Source organism: Apteryx mantelli, chromosome 4, assembly GCF_036417845.1.
Source record: "Apteryx mantelli isolate bAptMan1 chromosome 4, bAptMan1.hap1, whole genome shotgun sequence".
NCBI classification, from domain to species: Eukaryota; Metazoa; Chordata; class Aves; order Apterygiformes; family Apterygidae; genus Apteryx; species Apteryx mantelli.
In genome coordinates, this window is record NC_089981.1 from 61756629 (window position 1) to 61777138 (window position 20510).

General features: G+C 36.1%; 1 protein-coding gene across 11 annotated transcripts in view; it reads right to left on the reverse strand.

Moving 5' to 3' along the window:
- RALGAPA1 (Ral GTPase activating protein catalytic subunit alpha 1) overlaps window positions 1-20510 on the reverse strand; it is a 135332-nt gene that overhangs the window by 59353 nt on the left and 55469 nt on the right. For all 11 annotated transcript variants that reach the window (XM_067296734.1, XM_067296736.1, XM_067296744.1 and 8 more), the window contains 8 exons: window positions 17945-18097; window positions 16227-16420; window positions 16011-16109; window positions 15759-15914; window positions 12753-12881; window positions 11610-11735; window positions 10302-10360; window positions 5847-5955 (listed from right to left, as the gene is read on the reverse strand). In XM_067296734.1, the coding sequence (XP_067152835.1) occupies window positions 5847-5955; window positions 10302-10360; window positions 11610-11735; window positions 12753-12881; window positions 15759-15914; window positions 16011-16109; window positions 16227-16420; window positions 17945-18097 (1025 nt within the window). The remainder of the gene's footprint in view (window positions 1-5846; window positions 5956-10301; window positions 10361-11609; window positions 11736-12752; window positions 12882-15758; window positions 15915-16010; window positions 16110-16226; window positions 16421-17944; window positions 18098-20510) is intronic.

Here is a 20510-nt window from a genome sequence, read left to right on the forward strand (position 1 = left end):
GATACAGTATTAATGGTGAAATTAACTTTTCTGTTATTTGTTAATTACTGCTGTATACAGCATTGGTTTCAGTGGAAGAATGTTGCTGCATTGGAGCCTGGTTTAAACAGTTACTGAAATGTTTAAGTCACAGTGTTGGTCAAGGCAGTCTTGAATGCATTTGTCCAATTACTGCTCGGTCTTGGGAGTAGATGTACATACTGCCCTGCACTGCTAACAGGGAAGACAAAGAAAATAAGGGACAGGAATATGTTTCCCTAAACTTTTAATGTATATGGCATATAATTGAGACTTTTGCTTCATTGTACTTGCCTTAAAACACTAAGCCGTGCTTCAAAAAACAAGCATAAGGTGAATTTTAGAAGTGAATTTTAGAAGTGAATTTTATTCTCCTAGAACATGAAAATCCTACAAATCTGAGATAAATATGCACTCAAAACGGTTATTAGCACAGCAAAACTACAGACTTCAGAAGACAGAACAAACTTCACAACAGAAAAAATTACATGCAATATCGCCAAGGAAAGGGTTTCAAATACATTCTTATTCAAGAAAATACTTTCTCCTTACTGAAAGCAAGTTTTCCAAACCATATTATTGATGAATCTCAAATCACTCAGAAACTGGTAATTCATGCTTTAATCAGGAAAAATCCTAAAAGAGCATTCTCATTATTTCTCCACTGGACGGAGGTGAGTGACATTAGAATTCCTGCTTTATTAGAAGACTAACAAAGTAGTTTACATCTGTTAATCTCACTTTACTCAGCAGTGAACCTATTGCAGGAGTATGCTGTGAGGTGGCTAGGTGCCTACGTCTGAACTCAAAGAGGAGTTATGTTGTAAAAATACTCAGACATATTTTCTTGTTTTCTTGGACTGTGTCCTTGATCAATCCAATTCCATTAATCTTCTACAGAACGGCATATCCCAAAAACCTAAAAAAGTTGAAATGCCTGGGCAATGAAGTTTGAACACAAAATTAAGGATTTCGGAATAACGTTTTCGGATGGTAAAATTTTAAGGGTGAAAAACACACTGGAAGAAAATTCTGCCCTGGCCTGCTTCTTGCTACAGCAAACCCATCATTTTTTATATTTAAGGTTTTGACAATAACAAGCAGGAGCATAAGCAAAAGCATGGAGTACAAAGCTTTAATTAACTTTTTTTTTTTTATTTGCAGTATTCATACAAGCATAAAGAAAGATTATGAATGGCTCTTGTAAGCCAGCCAAAGAGATGGAAACCAGTGTACACAAAATAGTTATTTCTTGCTCTGCCTTTCCCTTTTTCTCACTGTACCTAGTTTCATGCTATTGTTGGCTTTTAACAAAAACATGGCAGGCATCTTACATCTGCAAGTCCTCCCAGAGTTTCAGACAAGAACATTATTTTTTTTCCTGATGACACAGCCTCTCTCCATTCTGTGAAGGAATACTATAAACGCATGGTAAGCAGAGTAACAATTTTAACGTTTAAGCCTGAGTGACAACCAAAAAAATTATATAAAATTGAAAGCTTAACAATTTAATTACAAACTTGAGATCAAATCCAGATTGCTGGAAAGATCCTTACAAGTTTGCAGGAAAAAAGCCAAAGTCACTGACACCAGGGAGGACAAAATGTGTGGACAAACCAGAGCAGCTTAATACAGAATATCTAAATCACTGACTTGAAGAAGAAATTACCTGAGAAGAAGACCTGGAGACTTTTCAGTGTCTTTGAATAATCAGCTGTTCACTACTTAAAAACAGTGAGCATTTTCTTTTTTTCTTTTGTTAAAAAAACCCCAAACAAACAGGAACGTCAGGCTATAAAATGATGAGCGAGTGGGTGATTTCTAGTGTTGGTTTATGCAAATCATTTAGTTTCTTTCTGTGCTCTGGCTAGGAAGTATTTTTATTTTTTTTTAATTTAAGAAAGGGAACAAATCAGTAGAGCCATAAATTTCACAGAAAGGCTGAAGGGTATGAAGTAATGAATATAAGTAGAGTTCAAATCTTGTGCACTTAGATTTTAAAGTCTTATTCATGGAAGGAGCACTGGGTATAAAGTTTGATTAAGAATACAGGGATTGGCCAAACCAAACAGACCAAACCCTTCATCTGCTTCAGAAATCTATCCCAGCATGGTCAATATCATGTTTCAGAACAGAAGCTTTAGAACAGATACTTACAGAGATACGTGTCTTGGAAGTACATTTTCCTAAACTCGAGCAGCAACATTTGGTTTATGCTGGATAGCAGAACAACTGCCCTTTGAAGCCTGATTTGTGCTGATTTTTTTTTCCCCTGAAAGCCTTCAGATGGGGCACAAAGCAGGCTCTGTGATGCTACAAACGTTCCACCAGCCATCCTCTATCTCAGTGGAATGCTCTATGTTATAAAGCACAAGAATTCACTACTTTTATATGGTTTTATGTTTAGTAGTGTAATTGTGAACATTATTTTTTTTAAAGTTACTTAATGATGGGTATAAAAAGCTTCCAATGAACTGGCATTTTGATTGGTGCCTAACTCTCATGGTTTTTCTCTTGAAGGGTAGCTTTACCATATTTTTTCATCTTTACAAGGACCCATTGCTTTCCGGATCTTATATTAGTGGTTTACCCTTGTCCATACTTGCAAATAACCTATGTTTAGCACTCATTCCACTAAGATTGTACAATGCACAATTTTGTGATGTATCTGCAGCATTTTTGAGAGGAACATTATATAGTCCTGATATGCAGTGGTCTGGTTGTGGTCCTCTTTACTCAGACTTTCTGCACAGGTTAACACAGATATAGCAGTATGACGAGTCTGTTTAGAGAAGCGTTGGCTATATTCAGAACAAGCGACTGGACTGGAGGTCTGACAGTGCTTCTGTATGTTAATAATAAGCATATAATTTTTGCTAACATTTCTATTCAATACTGTTTACTCACTTGTACTCATCAATAAGTTGGACTAGGGCTATAGCTCCCTATCCATTTATTTCTCCTGAAAACAAGAAAATAATCCATTCTCGGAGTTCAGATCTCTGACTACTTGGAAACCAAGATATCGCTTAGGTAACAAATTAGAGCTAATTTGTTTTCCCATGATATATTTATGAACTCTTCATTTCATGATTATGTTGTCTTGTAAGTTTATACCAGTACTCAGAACAGGAGAAAAAACAGCAAGCTCTGGACATTTTTGCCAACACAAAGCAAAGCAAAGTAGAAATATAAACATCTTTGTCTTCTCATTCAAGAAGTAATTTATGTTTAATACAAATGAGTTACAAATAATTGTTTTAAGAAATACATCAAAGAAAGATTGGACAAATCATAGTGAATGTCAGGATTAACAATAGTTCAAAATTTTTGATAAATTGGAGAAATAAGATAAAAACAATATCATTTGTCTAATATCAAACTTGCACAGGAACTTGGTAAAATGCACTAGTTAAGGGATACTAAAAAGCAGGGGGAAGACCCTGAAAGAGAATGCCAGTGAAGAGGCAAAGAATAAATGTAATTTTGCAAAACAGGAAATTGCAATAAACAGTCTAATATTAAAAGCCCTGAAGCTATTCATTTTAGAAGTAGACTCAAATCTTGCTCCACATGATGGAATCAGATGATTTTCTAAGATACCTTTCAGCTTCACTTTGCTGAAAAGAGCACAACAGTTAGTCAGCAATGTCTGCACAAGCCATATATAACAGGTGTATACCCCCATTTTATCATCATATATATCCAGAAAGACTATTCATTGACTTTGGATGTAAACAAAGAGCACATAGAAAACTTCTGAAAATAAATGGGGAAACATTATGAAATTTGAAGATAATGCTGCAAATAAACATGCCAAGTCTGCAAAATGCTAGAAAATAAAATGTTTTAAATAAAATATTCTGATTATTCCATAAAATACGGCTAATAGGGAATAGATTTGTAAGAAGTAGGGAAAAAATACAGTTATATATCAAGGAGAAAAGACAGACTGACAAAAAAAAGCTTTTTATCAAAGGGATGATAAAAGAAGCTGTTGATATACCACCACTAGGAAATTTCAAAGCTGGACTTGAAATTCATTAAGACTTGTTTCAAAATAGTGAAAAATACTGAAAATTCTCTTATTTCCAAAAGGAAAGGCAAGACAGATGTCAGAAAATCTATTCAGATGCATTTTATAGGTGTTGCTCAACAATGAACCAGCCATATCTGAGTAAGTTGCTCTTCTAAACAAGAATCGCTGTGCATATTAGCTAGGTTTAACAGATTCAAACAAAAGACCAAATGCCAAAACAGTAAATCATCCTAGATTTCAAGAATTTAATGTGAAGGTGTTTCTGGTAGAATAACATGGTGACTATCAGACACTGTAAATTTTTATCCTACAATTTTTTTCATACCAATTAAAAAAATGAAAAGTGAAAAACTTTCTGAAAAGCTATTACTCAGTGTTATAGCATGTTTCATAAAAACTTGGAAATACATTTTAATGATAGCCTTAAAAATGGGTCCTCTTTATTTTTCATGAAAATTAGAGTTCTCATTTTCCCTTTCAATAGGTAGTTTATTCTTTGATGCAAACTCTGGATCTGTCTTTGGATTCAGATTATTTCTAACAGGTACTGGCCTGGTCTGAGTGACACTGTCCTGGAACAAGTGCAAAGAAGCACTTTACCACAGGAAATGGAACATCTTCCAGTGCTTCCATGCATCTAGTAGAAGCACCCTACCTACCTCTAAATATTTGGTCAGGTCTGAGAAGCAATCCTGTATAATGCAATGCTCTCAAACTTAGAAGTGAAAAGGCACAGAATCTAGTCAGGATATGGTGACAGCGGGAGTGGTAGGTGGGGGCAAAGAGAGGCCAGGTGAGAAAGAAGCATGAGAAGCTTCAGGAAAATTCTGCTTGGCCTTTGTATTTGTCACCTTCCCACTTTCTTCCCTGTCTCCCTCTTACACTGGATGCTCTGTTCAGTCTGGCAGTCACACAAAGGCAACAACTTGGCTTGGGACAGGCTTTTTGCATGTGATGGCAGATGGCTTACAAACCTGGTATCCCTTCCAATTTCCTCTCTACCTTGGCCTTTCCCTTTGCAATGTGTCAAAAGGATGTACCATGGAGGCTTCAACAGAATCAGAGCTGGGGAACACAGGCTGCCAATTAGTGAGGAATGTGATTTCCCTGGGCATCCATGTCTAGTCAAGACAGGAGACACAAATATTGGATAAGGGAAGACCTTGGCACTTTTGTGCTCCTGTATCTTTGTAGTGGTCCTAGATGACTTGCAAGCAGTCAGCTAGTTACACAGAGGTGCAGGAAGTCCTGCTGGAACCTTGGGTACCGGATGTGATAAGAGATGATGGGAAGGGGTATAGCTGGACAAAGTCAGAAAAGCCAGTACTAGTTTTGCTGAAACTTGAGTTGCAAGGATTATTTATGAGAAATGGGGAGACAGACATAAAAACTCTTATGCTCCAAAGACTAGAGGTTACAGTGAGGTGGGTAATGACATATATTAAGGTAGGCAAAAGAAAAAGGGAATGGGGGAAAAACAACAAAAAAAAGACAATGGCTGATGTAAGGGGGCAGCACATTGGATTAGGACTCTAGCGGTTAAATTCTGTTTAAAGATCCACTGTCTCATGTCCCAGAACACCATTTCTTCCAAATTTAAAAAACTGTAAATCATAATACAGATTTCTTTTGTAAAAGAGTTCAGAGATGCACCAATTAAACTGAATTCATTCCTTTGTAATGATTAAAAATGTGAAGTAAGGATGCTAAAATGTGATCATGATTCTGAAGACACAAAGTATTTTTACTGATAAAGATAATACATATTGCAAAAGTGTTAATTCCTCACCTTTAAAGAAACACAAATCACATTCAGTGCTTCCTTGATCTGAGGATGATGTGATTCATGAACTAGCTCCTCACAGATCCAAATGCCAAGACTGCAAAGAGCAACACATCTGCAAAAAACAATGTTGGAAAACAAATAGTTGAGAAACAAGCTATGGTATCCTGCTACAAGAATGTGTTAATTTCTATGATTCATGATATGCTGTGCTGAAATCTAATAAATATGTTTTAAAAATTTCTAAAAGAACTATAAAAATCCTTTATCTTATTTAAAAAATGAGTAAGAAATTGCAACTACCCAGATCAAGAAACAGGAAAGAACAAGGGGAACACTCTTCTGAGCAACTAAAAGTAACTAAAAGAAATTAAGAACTCCTGCAGCTTTTTACACAATTTTCAGATTAAAAATTCTACCTGAAATCAATACATGGAAAATTCATATAAATTTTCTTAAGAAAAACTAAAAACTGTGTGCGGGGGGGTTCCCCCCCAGACAGAGAGTTTGCTCATATTTGTTTAGGGCTTTCAGACACAGAGGCAGGAGAGGGGATGTTATTCATTCACAGATATTTAATTTTTTTTAGGTGACAATAAATAAGGATGAATGAAGAGGGGTAAATGAAGGCTAGACACAGTACACATATTGTGACTAGACACTTAAAACAACTTTTTATGTTGTTGTTTCTTCTTTTAAAATCAGGAAATAGATGCAAAATGGAAAGGCAAAAGATATTTAGATAGATGTGTTCAAATCAGTAGAGATAGATGAAATTCTCTTAGAAACATTGAAGAAGCTAGCTGAAGCAATCGCTGAACCATTGGTAATTATCTTCAAAAACTAAAGGACAAAATACGTTCCAGGGAACTGGAGAGAGACAAATGTTTTACCTACACCAAGACTGAATGGTTAATTATGGGCAATTATAATCTACTCAATTTTGATATCAAGAAAGAGATCAGAAAAAAAATTTATAAGCAAAGAAGAAAAAGAAAATAAGGTGATAAAAAACAGCTGAAGATGGTTTGTTAGGAATAAATCATGTCAAACCAAACAAGTGTCTTCCTTTGACATGATACTTACTGAAAAAAAAGAGTGAGCAGCAGATGTAAGAAGTCCCATGTGATTTTTTCCATATGCAAAATAAAGAAAAGTCAGCCCAGTGGAAACCACCACAAGGCAGGTGTGCAACTGACTGAAGAACTGCAGTCAAACTAATTATCAACAGTATACAACCAAATTGGTGGGACTTCTCAAAAGGGATCCCACAAAGGAGCCTGTTGTGGGCCCAAGTCTAGTCAGTACTTTCAGTAATGACTTGTGCGATGCAATAAGGACTATATAAATAACAACTCTAAGGACTATTATTTATATAGATAAATAACTAAATAACAAGTTGGAAGAGGCTGCAAACATTTTGGAAACAACATCAGAATCCAAAATGATCTGGATAAAATTGGAGAAACAGCCCCAAAACAAGATAAAAATTGGTCCTAAGAACTGCAAAGCATTACATATGTGAAGGAAAAATTATATTACAGAATAGAAAGAGAAATAGAAGTGTCTGTGAAGAGGTGTCATAGAAGAAGGATTTTAAGACTACACAGAATCATAAATTACAAGAAATCACTACTATGTTGCAAAAATACATCTTTGAATGAGTTCTGCCCAAGAGAGTGAGGATAAGATGCCAAACCATCCTGTTCTGCACAGTGTTGCTGAAATCTTAATTGCAGCACTGCCTCCATTACATCTTGGGTAATAAAATTTAAGAAGAATAAAGATAAATTTCAGGGAGTCCAGAAAAAAAGTGACAAAAATAATAAAGGGCTTTGGGAAATATAACATATGGAAGGAAAATTGAAGGGCTTATTGACTCTAGATTACAGTTAAGGAGGGAAATGATAACAAATCTTCTGATATAGAATAAGTCATCAAGGAATTTAACTTGCCTAGAAAAAACTTCTGCTAGATACTAGCCATAAAAACCGCCTAGTTGCAAAAGTTAGCTAAGTATTACAGCAATCTATCTAAAGTGTCTGTAATTTTTCTCTTTGAGAAAATGTTCAGAACAATTTAGGCAAACTACTGTCAGGAATGGTTTAGATGCACTTGCGTCAAAAGAGGAGAAGCTTACAAAACTGCTCATGGCCCCTTCCTAATCTACACTTTTGCCATTTCCACAAAACGTGTTTCAATACATCTTGACCAAAGAAAATAAGAGCACGCCATGGATATAACAGAGAAACACAGTTTGTGTAAGCTATCTCAGAAAATAAACCTTTAGTATACAGAAGGTAGACAGTTCTAAGTCCCTCATACTGTTTTAAGAGTTTTCTTCTTACTACTGACAACCACCCTACATTCAGTGATGTACTGATTTGCAAGATATCCAGAAGCCTGTGAGGTTTCTACTAGGAACACCAGCATAGCTATCATTCTGAGCAGCTCCTGAAAAACTCTGTAGTTGTGGGGCTACAACGTTGTTATTGAAGAATCACAGCCTTCACAGCACAAGAAAAGATGAACACTGAGTTCATCAACCTGTTACATCTTTTTCAGACATTTTTCAGACTGTCAGCAGTAAGAGAGGAATTTGATTAATATAATTAATCTTTACATATGGAGATCTAAGATTAGAACGTATTTCAGATAGCTGGCTTCCCTGAAACTCAGTTGAGTCAAGTATGCAGTGAAACACAGAAAACATTGAGCCTCTGTGGAAGAGACAAGGAATAGAAATATATAGCTAGGGTAACAATAACAGCACTCAGACTTGCTGGAGATGTATGAAGCTATGTACCTAAGTTCCAAGAAGCCTAAGCTCTCTTTTAGGAAACTGCAAAGAGAATTATGCCTCTACTAGTGGCTGAGCCGATGCGGCACAATTGTAATGCACACCCTAAATGTGACTTCTGATAGCACCACAGGTGAATTCTGTACCACTGTGAAGCAGATGGTATCAGGGAGGTTATTCCCAGAAGAGATGGTGGATCAAGTGTCCCTGAGAAGTAAGACAGGCATGGAACATCATTATTCCCACAATGAAAACATACACATCACACTCTCAGAAGAGAGAGAGGGACACAGATAACCCATGGAAACACTGGGAATCTACTCCTTTTTAATCTTCCTCTAATCTTCTTTATTACATAAACTGGTCCCAAACTTGGCATTTTAGGGCAGGATAGCTCAGCATTCTGAGAGGGTGGGCATACAGATGTGTATCCTGCTCCTATATACACACCCTCACAGTCGGATGGGATATCAGGACGTGCAGGATGTTCTTTTCCACTTCGCAGTCACACTGCCAATAACGAAGATGCTAATACTATGTGCTTCAGTCCCACAGGATCAGTAATAATGTTCTGAACCAATCAGATTTAAACTACCTTTTTCAAAGGTAAAATGGGGACTGTTATATTTTTCAGAACTCAGTTTTGCAAAATGACATGAAAAATAAAAAGAAAATGATCTCAGAACATTCCTTCCTTCCCCTGTGCTGAGAGGTATTACCACCTCAAGGTGAAGAAGAGATAAATGGGTTGATGAGGGGAACATTTTAGGGAGAAGATTGCTCTTGGTTTTCCAATGAAAGGTTCTAAAGAGCTATAGGTTCTAAAGTACTTATCTTCCCAGTAACATTTTCAGGCATGTGGTCCTAGTATTTTGCATTTTTTTTCTCAGTAACAGTTTATTAATTGAGCATATATAGACACTCTACCCAAATACACAAGGCACACAAATGCCTCTGGTGGGCATTACAGATTCCTATTCCACTCCAATCCACAATACTCTACAACTGAAAGCCTCTGGGGAGGGAGAAACAAAATCCTAAGCAAAGCAAGAAACAGAAAAGACAACAGGTAACTATCTTCTTCTTCTTCTAAGTTCTCTACTTGATGAACATACTTAGGTTTAATTCATCAGAGCAATCATTCCCCATTTGTTTAGCTCATTATTAACTATTTCTTTTCCATACCCTAAAGAAGGGCTCACATACCTTGGATTTCTTCTGTTATGCAATTAAATCAGTTGGTCTAACAAAAGATAATCATACCCCCCCCATATAAATAATCTTATCTTTAATCTAACTCAAAAAATTTCCTCTCTAGTACAGAAAATCCCTGAATTGCATACCAGTGGAGACTGGGAGAGCATATAGGAGAAATATCATTGCATTCTTACCCATATTTAAATCCTTTTCTATCAGCCACTGTCAGAGACATGATACTGGGCTAGACCAACATTTGGTCCAACAAAAAACATCTGGTTTTTATCTCTATTTACAAACAATTTCAAATTCACATAGTGAATCACAGTTTTGATGTTGGTGTAGAAATCCATGAATGAAATATATACCAACTTTTATTTTAAGATCTCTAACACATCCACTTGAAAACAGTATTAATACAGCAAAGAATTTTTTAATTTAGAAGCCCTTTTTGTATGACCTACCGTGCAGGACCAGATGGCTCCTCTCTTGCAGAACTTAACACAGTTTTAATTATGAGTTCCTAAAACAAAGAGGAAAATGCTCAGTGATTTGCCAACAACTCCATCACATGAGGCATCAGAAAAATAGGACTTTACTATAATAGACACAGGCAAATTGCTTAGCTGAGTCTCTAGCTTTTTTGGTCAGATGAACTGTTTGCTTACCACTACTCCTGGTTCCCAGTCTGCCCCACATGTTAATTGTTGTGCTACCCAAGAATATCCCAAGTCCTAATTTCTGCTGATTGTTTGTCTGATTCTTTCCAATACATTTCCATAAATTATCAAAGTTAGAAAAAGCTGGCCTCCCTAAAGCTAGCTTCTGCAAACAGATGCCCTGAAGGGATTTACAGAAGGTATCTATTGGCTACTTTGAGTTGGTATTAAACAAGCATTTTTTCCCATCAAAATTATATTGATTAAAATGTCTTCAGAAGTAACTGCAGAACAAGTGGCTCCAGTGCCTTAAGAATGATATTGAGAGGAATTCAGAGTCATCTTTGATGAAATGTCCCTGAAGCTGTAGTTTGCTTTCGATAAAGCTCAAGTCAACAGCAGTACATGCAGCTGCAATAAATGCAATTTATGTAATAAAAATGAGAAAGCAGGAATTCAAACTCAGTTCCAAAACAGCAGCAAAGTGTAGAGCAGCTTCCAACCCACTATCCCTCTTTAAATTGAAATATGTTGGAAACCTATGGGGAACCTTACTTAGACATAGTAATCAGACATGACACACACAGAGCAGTGAAACATGTGACCTGAGCTATGGCGAGTTCCAGTGTAATGGCACACTATCCAACTCTGTGTTACGATAGTAAGGGCAAGATCTCCATTAATCTTTTTTTTTTTTTGATGTACAGAGGTTTTCTAAAGCCCCTAGGAAAATGGGCAGATTTTAGCAGTTGCGAATTCTCAATAAATTAAATAATGTATCTTGAACCTTGTCATCTTCTCCTTCTCAGCTGATTAAATCTGAGAGACTTCAAATAGCCATAAGAGTGACCTTGAAACAGCAAAGCAACACATCGTTTCCTTTTATAAGCATACATAAACACTTTATTATTCTTATTAGTTAAAAGTAATTACAAAGTATGCTTAGCAGTATAAAATCTGACAAGCTTTTATGGAACCTTGAGCCTTATAATCTATTTCAAATGATATATGACAAATTTTAGAATCTTAAATATTAATATTTCCTAGAACAATATCATATTTAACATGTAGTTTGTAGCAGCAATACCATCCAAATATTCTTAAAACTCCTACCTTAACATCTGTAAACTGAGACACAGCAATGTCAGGAATGTTTGGGTGAAGAGCTGGTAGTTCATGATATAAATTGGGAAAACAGACAAGAGATCCTAAAAGAACTTGTGCTTCAACTCTTGGTGCCTAGAAGAAACAAAGGTGGGGGGAAATATATATATTCTTACTGCAATCAGGAAGGTGACATTTTTAGACACCTTAAAGGAGATGAATGGCTGAAATTCTAGATAGTTACATCCCTTTTCCTTTTCCAAATTCTGTACCGCTCATCAGAGATCACAGCCCTGTGGACTGCTACTCATGCACAGTTCATGTTCCCATTTTCCAAACTGGCCAGAAGGAAGCGAAGGAATTTTTAGGACTACAGAAAAAATGACTGACCCACTAACTATGCTCAGACCTTAGGTTCAGCTAATTGAACAGGATGTGGAAAACTACTGAACATGACTTAAGACATTGCCGGACACCACAGATAACAGTGTAAGAAGCTGAGAAAAGTTACAGTGACAGTGCTGTGAGGGATAGCTGGATTTCACAAGTGATTATGGGGGAATGAGGTGAGAAGTGGCCAAAACTCATAGACAATTGGAGGGGAGTACTGGGGACCTTTTGGAGTCATGCAATGCCAACAGCACCTAGGTTATCATGTTAATAATACCATATAAGGCTGAAGTTGCCTAGGTAGTAATATCAGAAATACATCTGAATAGTGCAAACACGAGCAGGTTTAAGAGTTCTCAAGCCTGATCATGAAAGTTATTGCATGGCAGAGATATGGAGAAATAAATATACTTTTAAAATGAAGGTACAGTGAAAATGGACAGGAATTTTAAAACATTTTAAAGTACAGGTCAGTGGTAGTCATAATTCCTGGCAATCTCAAGTTTAAAAAAAAAAAAAAGATACTCTGCATCAGCAGTAATTTTTACATTCTTCACATTGTATTTTCTGTAGAGAACTTGCAAGTGAGGACTTGCAAGTTTAGTGTTCTAGAATAAATCACTGGCAATATCTGTATTCGCTAATCATTACATTGACTTCTGGGGACAAATTAACACTCTAGCTGAAGAAAAATGTTGCATAGTTTTCTCTCAAAATCCTTCCTGCTTACACACAAATGAAAATGAATTGATGAATACTTACATTGAGAAAAGAGGAAGCAGCCACTCTTCCTGCTGCTACAATGAAATCCATAATAAGCATGGTGGCACCAGGCAAGCCAAGTGAAAAGAACTGAGGAGAACAGTGCTTGATGATTGTATTGACAATATCCTTGCAGAAGGAAGAAGGAAAAAAGGAAAAGAAGAATATTAACATGATGAACAACCAATGGAAAGAAAACTGGTAGATATTTACTAAAGCTCAAAAGTAAAATAAAAAAGCAAAAAAGCCAACTCACTGTGGCAACTAAGATGTGTTAAATTCTCATTACTGAGCAAGAACTATCATAAAAAAGATAAATTCCTTAAGTAAGGTACCTAATACAAGTAACCTGTGGTACATTTTACAGATCAATTCATCCTTGGATACTATAGCTCCAGACTATACAGGTCACATCACTTTTGATGTGAGCCTTTAAAAATAATGTTTTCAGACTTCTTCATATTAAAACCTATGTAAAAGAACTATTTTATTTTACTTTTCACCAAATGCAAGCATAGAGATATGAGGGAAAAGGTTAACTTAATTTTGCACCATGATAAAAAGGATTTCAATTTTTAAGCTAATCAAACTATAGCATTTTTATTAAACATGGAAAAAAGTCATGTTGCTGCAAAGTTGCTCAATAGCTCTTGTTTTATAGGTCTAGCTTCTGGATTCACAAACTTTCTTTAAATAGGAGAAGTTTGAGTCTTTGCAATTCTGGAAACAAGGTGGAACTGGATTATTCCCTTCAGCCTCAAAAAACAGAAGACAAAAAGACTCTAAATTAAAAAAAAAAATCTGTGCCTTTTGAACAGAAAGGAATGGCCATTTTTCATAAGAGTAATGATGCAAAGGCAATTATTTTCATATTGAAAATATATTTATTTCAAGATGAAAATTCTGAAGTTGTTCAGTTTCATGGAAGACCTGGGATAAAAGACTAGTTTACTCATTTTTAAAGAGTAGAATTGAAATTTGTTGTTTTCTGAAGGTGACAAATAATCTGTCAATGCAGCATCAAGAAAAAGAGAAACAGAAATTAGAGAAAAATAAAGGCAGTCAAATGTAGCACAGCACATGAGACAGGTTTGTCCCATTAAAATTGCGCTCTGGGATAAATTGCTAAGTTTAGAACTAGCATCTTCCTTACCATTGCACTTAAGCACATTATTTCTGGGACAAAATCTTAGGTGAATTAAGCTGTACAACTGGATTTTGATATTATGTTCCTAAGGCACTCCTTAACAAATGCTTCTAAATTGCCAGTAAGATTGTTCTGTGAGTAATGGGAAAATTGTACAAAAACCTAAACAACTAGAATCATAATGTTCCTTGCTGTTGTTCTTCACTGATCCTTATATGCATTTATGCAATATAGATACAGAAATTCCTGAAAATGATCGACAAAGAAGGTGCAAAAGATATGGATGATTTTCAAAAGCATATTTTGGCTATTCAGTTTTTGGTTTAAAGTATTCATAAGATGTACTTATTTGAGATGGATTCCTCTTTTCCTACCTACTCTCTGTGAAAAATTTAGTCTCCTGGATTACTATGTCAGAGGCCTTTGTTGCCAAAAATCAGAGACAGGCATTATTTTTTAACTGTCTGTGTCAGAGATTCAAGGCAAACTACTCTGGGAAATCCTGATTAGAAAAAAAAGAAATACTTGTCACTTCACTTCAGAGTTGCAAACTAAGTTCTAACTAAAGTTAAGCCTTTCACATTTGCTTAATATATATAATACTAGAATAATAGTACTATGGTCAACAACACTTGGAGATTATTTGCAGAAATATCTTTGAAGCAAGTACAACTGGTTTAGACAAATAAGCAGAAGGGTTAAAATATTCTGCAGTTAAACATTTCTCTTTCATTTGTTTTAAAATGCATGTTGAGAAACACTCAGTTCAGTTCTCTCTAAAATCAGTTCTCACTGATTTTAGTAACAGAGACAAGGTTTTTCTGTATGCATCTGAGAAGTTCAGATAAAAGATCCAAGTCTTGCTAACACTCTCCTTTCATAAAAGGTATCTTTCTCTTCTCTCCCATGATAAAGCTTTTTATCAGACAACAATTCTGTGTTTTGGATCAGAGATTGGTCTACACAGAAGACATCTGAAGTTGAACCTGGCTCTTACAAATTGATCTACAGCATCCCAAGGTCATTTAATCCTTCTTACAAGTTTTTTTTCCACTGGTAGCAATAGTTGTCAAGGAGTATTACGGAGATAAGTCCAGCACAGATTTATATTACCTTGAAAACAGAGCTAGATCTTGGTTAAACAAGAAGTGACTGTGCAGAAGCATGTAATGAGGCTGGATGGCTGATCAGAAGCGAAGTGGCTGTGTAAACTGCTAAGCACATGTGCTTTGCAGTGCATACTATCATCCTGACTCCCAGATAAACAGCAATACTGGCAATATGCCTCCCTCTCTGTCCATCTGTCTGGGTGTTCTTTCAAAGGAAACCCTTGCTCATGGCATGGGATTCTGAACACCCAGATCTCACCCCAATGTTCAGATGGGATACAATAAGGATGTGCTGCTGGATATCCCCAGCTCCCTCTATTTAGATATCTCAGTTTGCCGGTTTCTACATTGCTGTAGAAATAAGCTACATTAGATATATAGTAAGCACGATAACTTTCCCACTAGCTCAACTGCTACATCAGGGAGCACGTAGGTAGAACAGTAGACCTTAAAGAGATCTGCTTCTGTCTCTTTCTTCCACACTTCATAACATACAATCAGTAAAAGATGACAGAGTATATTTTCTGCCCTCTTATTTGCTTGAAACGGACTACAAAAAAGGCATTTCTGATTACATCCAAGAACATGAGGGCAGTTTATCAAACCCTGATAAAAAAGTATCAGTCACATAACTACTTTTAAACACAAAGTTAAATTACTCAGCTGAAAATCTATTCAGTATTTTTGACAAAACTATTGTATTTTCAGTTATACTATTCCTATTAACCTGAATTTTATAATTAAACTTACCTGATCCACATGAAGAAGTCCACAGTGCATTATATTGTAGAAATGAGTTAAAAAATCCCTATTTGGAGAAACATCTTGTCTTCGCTTCATTGTCTTACAAATGAGTTTATAAGCATGTAACTTTCCTTGTTTGTATTTATCAGTCAGCATTGTTGCCTACAGTTTCAGAAAAATATTCATTATTCATAACTGAAAAAAAATTTCTGCAACTGCACTTTTATTTCTGTTTTATTGCTTCCTGCTTATATTTACCTTGAACAGCCATGGTGTTAGAATTCTCAGTGGTGGAATTAAAACTGGTGGGGATGGTGAAGTTAGGTTATCTGTTGAAATACCAAGATTGTCTCTTATCTGCAATTATTAAAAACAAAATCCAAAAGATAAACATTTAAGGGAAATACGTAAGATTTTTTCTTCAAAAATCCTACCCTATCAGGTCATGCTGGAGAAGAGGTTCAGTTCTTTTACCTTGGCCAGATTCTGCCACAGTTCACACAGGTAATCAAAAACCTGGGCATGAATCTCTGGATCCATGATGTTGTTGACATCTCCTAAAATTCCTAGCATTCGCCTCCACATCACAGTAGCAACATCTGCATGCCATCCTGTAAGCGTTCCCCCAGCCATCACACTGCAACATTCTGAGGGGAATTCACTAGTTTCTGTAACAGAAGAAAAAAATAGAGTGAGAACTACCTCTCTAAAGAAAGAGGAGGTCTGATACAACTATTACACACACAGTTTCCTTAAAAACAAAGGGGAAAAAAGGCTTTTAGAGTAAGATATTTCTTACCCGGTTAGCCACCTCAGAACGGGAAATGTCTAACTTGAACTACCTGTCTATTTTTAAACTTTGCAGAATAAGAATCATCCGGTTTCTTGTATCTTTTCCCTAAGTATCAACCCAAGGTCACTACTGTGGCCCTAATACTGGTCTGATGGGCATGCTTTCGTAAGAAGTTTCTTATATTCTTTTGATTCAATGAATCTCCAGAACTCCGCTTGCTTGCTTCCAGGTAAAATTACACTTCACCTTTACATTTTTCTCAACAAAGCAGAAAGATCATTTTCCTTAGAATCTACTATGAATGTATTCAACTCACAACCTGAAAAGAAAGATGGTAGTAAACAATAGTTTACTACCTCCGGCAACTGTCCTTTAAGCAATAAGTTAGTAGAAGTGGAGAGGCAACATTCGGTAATCCAGCTTCACAATACAGCTCTCATGTAGCTCTCTCTGCATAACAGTGTTATACTAATGATCACCCTTTTCTAGATGGTAGATCTGTTTAATCTAGTTTGCCCATAAAAGGAAAACTCTGATAGATTAGGATGGCAAAAGTCTACTCAGCTGACACTTGACTAGCTAAACAAAAGCCACAGTTTTAAAAGCTGCAGGCATCCTGAATCTCCCTTCTGACCCTCTTAGATGGATTTTCAAAATACGTCAGCACCAGAACATATGGGGATCTTCCAAAAATCTGGCTACTCCCATAAGCATAAAAAATGAAAATGAAATCTGAATTCAGCCCAATCACATAGCCTCTTCTTTTGAAGATCTGGACCACTGTGGTAGAGACACTGTTTGTTCCTCGGCTAGAGATTTCAAAGTGCAAAGCAAAATGATGACATTTCTGTCCATTAATAGACTACTTAAAGGAAAAGGGTCTGCAATTTACATCAGACACACTTCTGTTCCCAAGAGACCGAATATGGGAGAAATGGGAACTTCATGGTTACAAAGTGAATGTACCCTAAAATTGAATAGCTAAAACAGTTAAAGTAATTACTAATTTGTATATATCTGAAACGAAAAACAACAGATATTCCAAGAGGAAATTAGAACATTATTTTAAAATTATGTCTTACTAATTGTATGTTAATGATGCAAAAGTCCATGGCAGGAACTCACATACTAGACTAAACTGCCATAATTTTAGTCATCAAAAAGAGTAATACAAATTTGTGGAATATTAATCCACTGCTAATAGTTCCCATGAAATGCAAGATACAATGCAAAACACCATTTGTTTTTAAAGGAAAGCACTGTAATTAACGGTTTTTAAAAGTGCAGATGTAATAGCCTTCTATAGGATTGTCTATAACCGATGGAATACTAGCTACTTTACTATATTGCATTGGAAAGAAAGAAAGAACATGTTTATATTTTCTATTTCAGATATTGCCTAGGTCATCTGGCGTCTGTAAAACAGAGTGGTGGAGCTTCTCATCCAGCTGCAGATCCTTCTGCTCAATATGATCTGCATGCAGAGTGGCAGGAGAGGGTGTCTGTGATCGGGATCCAAGAGCAGATTGGATTGGAGAAGCACTTTCAGAGCCTGCAAATGCAATTTTTAACAGTTACCTTAAAAGCCTTTTCTATTTCCTTGAGCTACTGAAATATTGTCTAAACATTACATTAAAGAAAACTGAGCTACTTTTATATATGAAATATGGCCAAGAAGAAATGCAAAAAACTGCAAGCAGATCTCCCTGTGAATGGCGCGGTGAAAGAAAACAAATTACATACAGGAAAGCTGAAAGACAAACATGAAAGCCAACATAGGTAAATGTATTAACAGATCTCTATGTTATGGGGCAAATAATTTTAAATGTGCTTATTTTCTTCCACAGCACTTTCAATGTTCTGAACAACTGAGGTGCTTTTCACCTTCCCTCACCTAAATTTCACTCTAGCAAAGTGTTTAAGCAGAAATTTTACTGGAGCAGCTGCGTTGCTAGACTTAAGGATGTGCGAAAGTTAATTTCTAAACAAAAGCTCCAATTAGTAACTGAAATTCTTCAATGTTTATCTGCTAATCAGGCAGAGAAAATCTATATGGGGAAGTTCTATATAGTTAGAGGAACATTATTTCCTCTGAGACCAGAAAACACAAGTTTTTGTTGAATGGCAGGGCAGCAAAGGCATCTTCCCACAATTACCGCCAGGCAACCTTTCCAGGCTATTTGGTCTCCTGTACTGAGAGATCTATGGAGGGAGAGCAGGTACTTAAATACGCACTTTTCCTCTGCACTACCCTCTGCTAAGCAAGTTTCATTTCCTGAATCTGCCTAAAGAACCTTATAAATAGCTGAGCTCAGTCTAAACAGTCATATGTCAGAAAAAAGAGAATGTGTATTCTACATACATTTCCCTACACATTAATGCTTGTTAAAATGGAAGAACTGAAACCCCTGAAATTTAATTCCTAGAAAAATTAAATTGGGATCCAAAAATTTTATAATGATGTGCGAATTTTGGTATTACAGATAAACATAACTTTAATGACAGCAAAAAAAAAGTGAGGCTCTTTCAATACTATTTTCCCAAACTACTGGCTGTCAAAGTGTTCTTTGTTGTAAGAGAGTTAAATTCTTTAAAGAACTTCGAAGAAAATTTGAGTGTTGTCAGAACAGAAATTGCAGTAAACAAACTTAAATGCACTGTTAAATTGCAGAGGTTTCTCTCTGCTTTAAATGAAAAAGTCAACACAGCTTTCACTACTAATTTCAATCAACACCTCTATACTGGAGAGAGGGACATACACATTGATGTCACTAAAATCTGAAAAATGACAAGCTACGTAGAAATGCCTTTCCTATTCCAATACTGCCTCAAAACCCAGACTAGCGTTTCACTCTAACAGTTACACGATAAAGTACTCCCCATTAGCTACTGATCACTTGTATTCCACCTTCTCACAAAGCTAAAACAAACTATAAAGCCCTTCAAAGAATTCTGTTCCTACTTCTCCTCCTCATTTTTGTTCCCTTGGAGGGTGGGAGGGGGAAAGGGAGAGAAAGAAAGAAAGAAAGAAAGAAAGAAAGAAAGAAAGAAAGAAAGAAAGAAAGAAAGAAAGAAAAGAAAAAAAAAGAGAAAATGCAAGGGAGAGTGCAAGGGAGAGCATGAGTGAGAGTGAGAGAGAGAGAGAGAGAGAGCGCAAGAGACTTTCAGATGGTGGAAGAGAAAGGACAGAAACAACTGTGCAGAATTTGCTGAACTACTGGATTCTTCTGAGATGAGCTAAAGGACATCCCAGCATGTGTGGCTACACATTTTACAAAGAATACTAGGGGTCCACCTTCTTTCCAGTTGTAGTAAACAGCAATCAATAGTAAACACTTTCATTTGCTAAGACTATGAAATAATGCCAGGAATAAGCCAGGAAAAAAATTTCAGAGAAAACCTTCAGAGCAAAGCCAAACAGTTAGAAACAAGTAGCTTTCCGAGCAGTAGCACTCCTGAAACCTGATTTCTTATGAGTGTATTTAGAGGTTAAGTTTCTCCATGGATTTTTTTAACACTTAATACAGTGAATTCGCATTGCAGCCTTCCATCATGGAACTCTTCATACATGCAATTTGCACTGTACAGCCGCCTACCTTTCATAAAATTTCAAAGAAATTAATGTCTTTCTGACTTCTTCCTTTATGCCAATTTAGCGGGAATTAGACAATGGGCTTAAACATTGTTGGAGAGGGGGAATAGTCAGACAGAGACAGACAGTGTAAATGCACAAGCTTTGTTTCCTCAGGAAACCTGGCTAAAGTTAAATGCATATGACACACAAAAGCTATCTCTCTAAAACAGTGGTCCAAACAACAAGAAGAGACAGCCACAGTACTCTCTCAATGGACAACTCGGTCATTAATTGCAATCTTACCAATTAAAGTGAAAATTTGGAGAGTAATACAGTAATGAAATTATTAACATGTAGGAACAAACAAACAAATAAAAAGAACCTTTTTTTT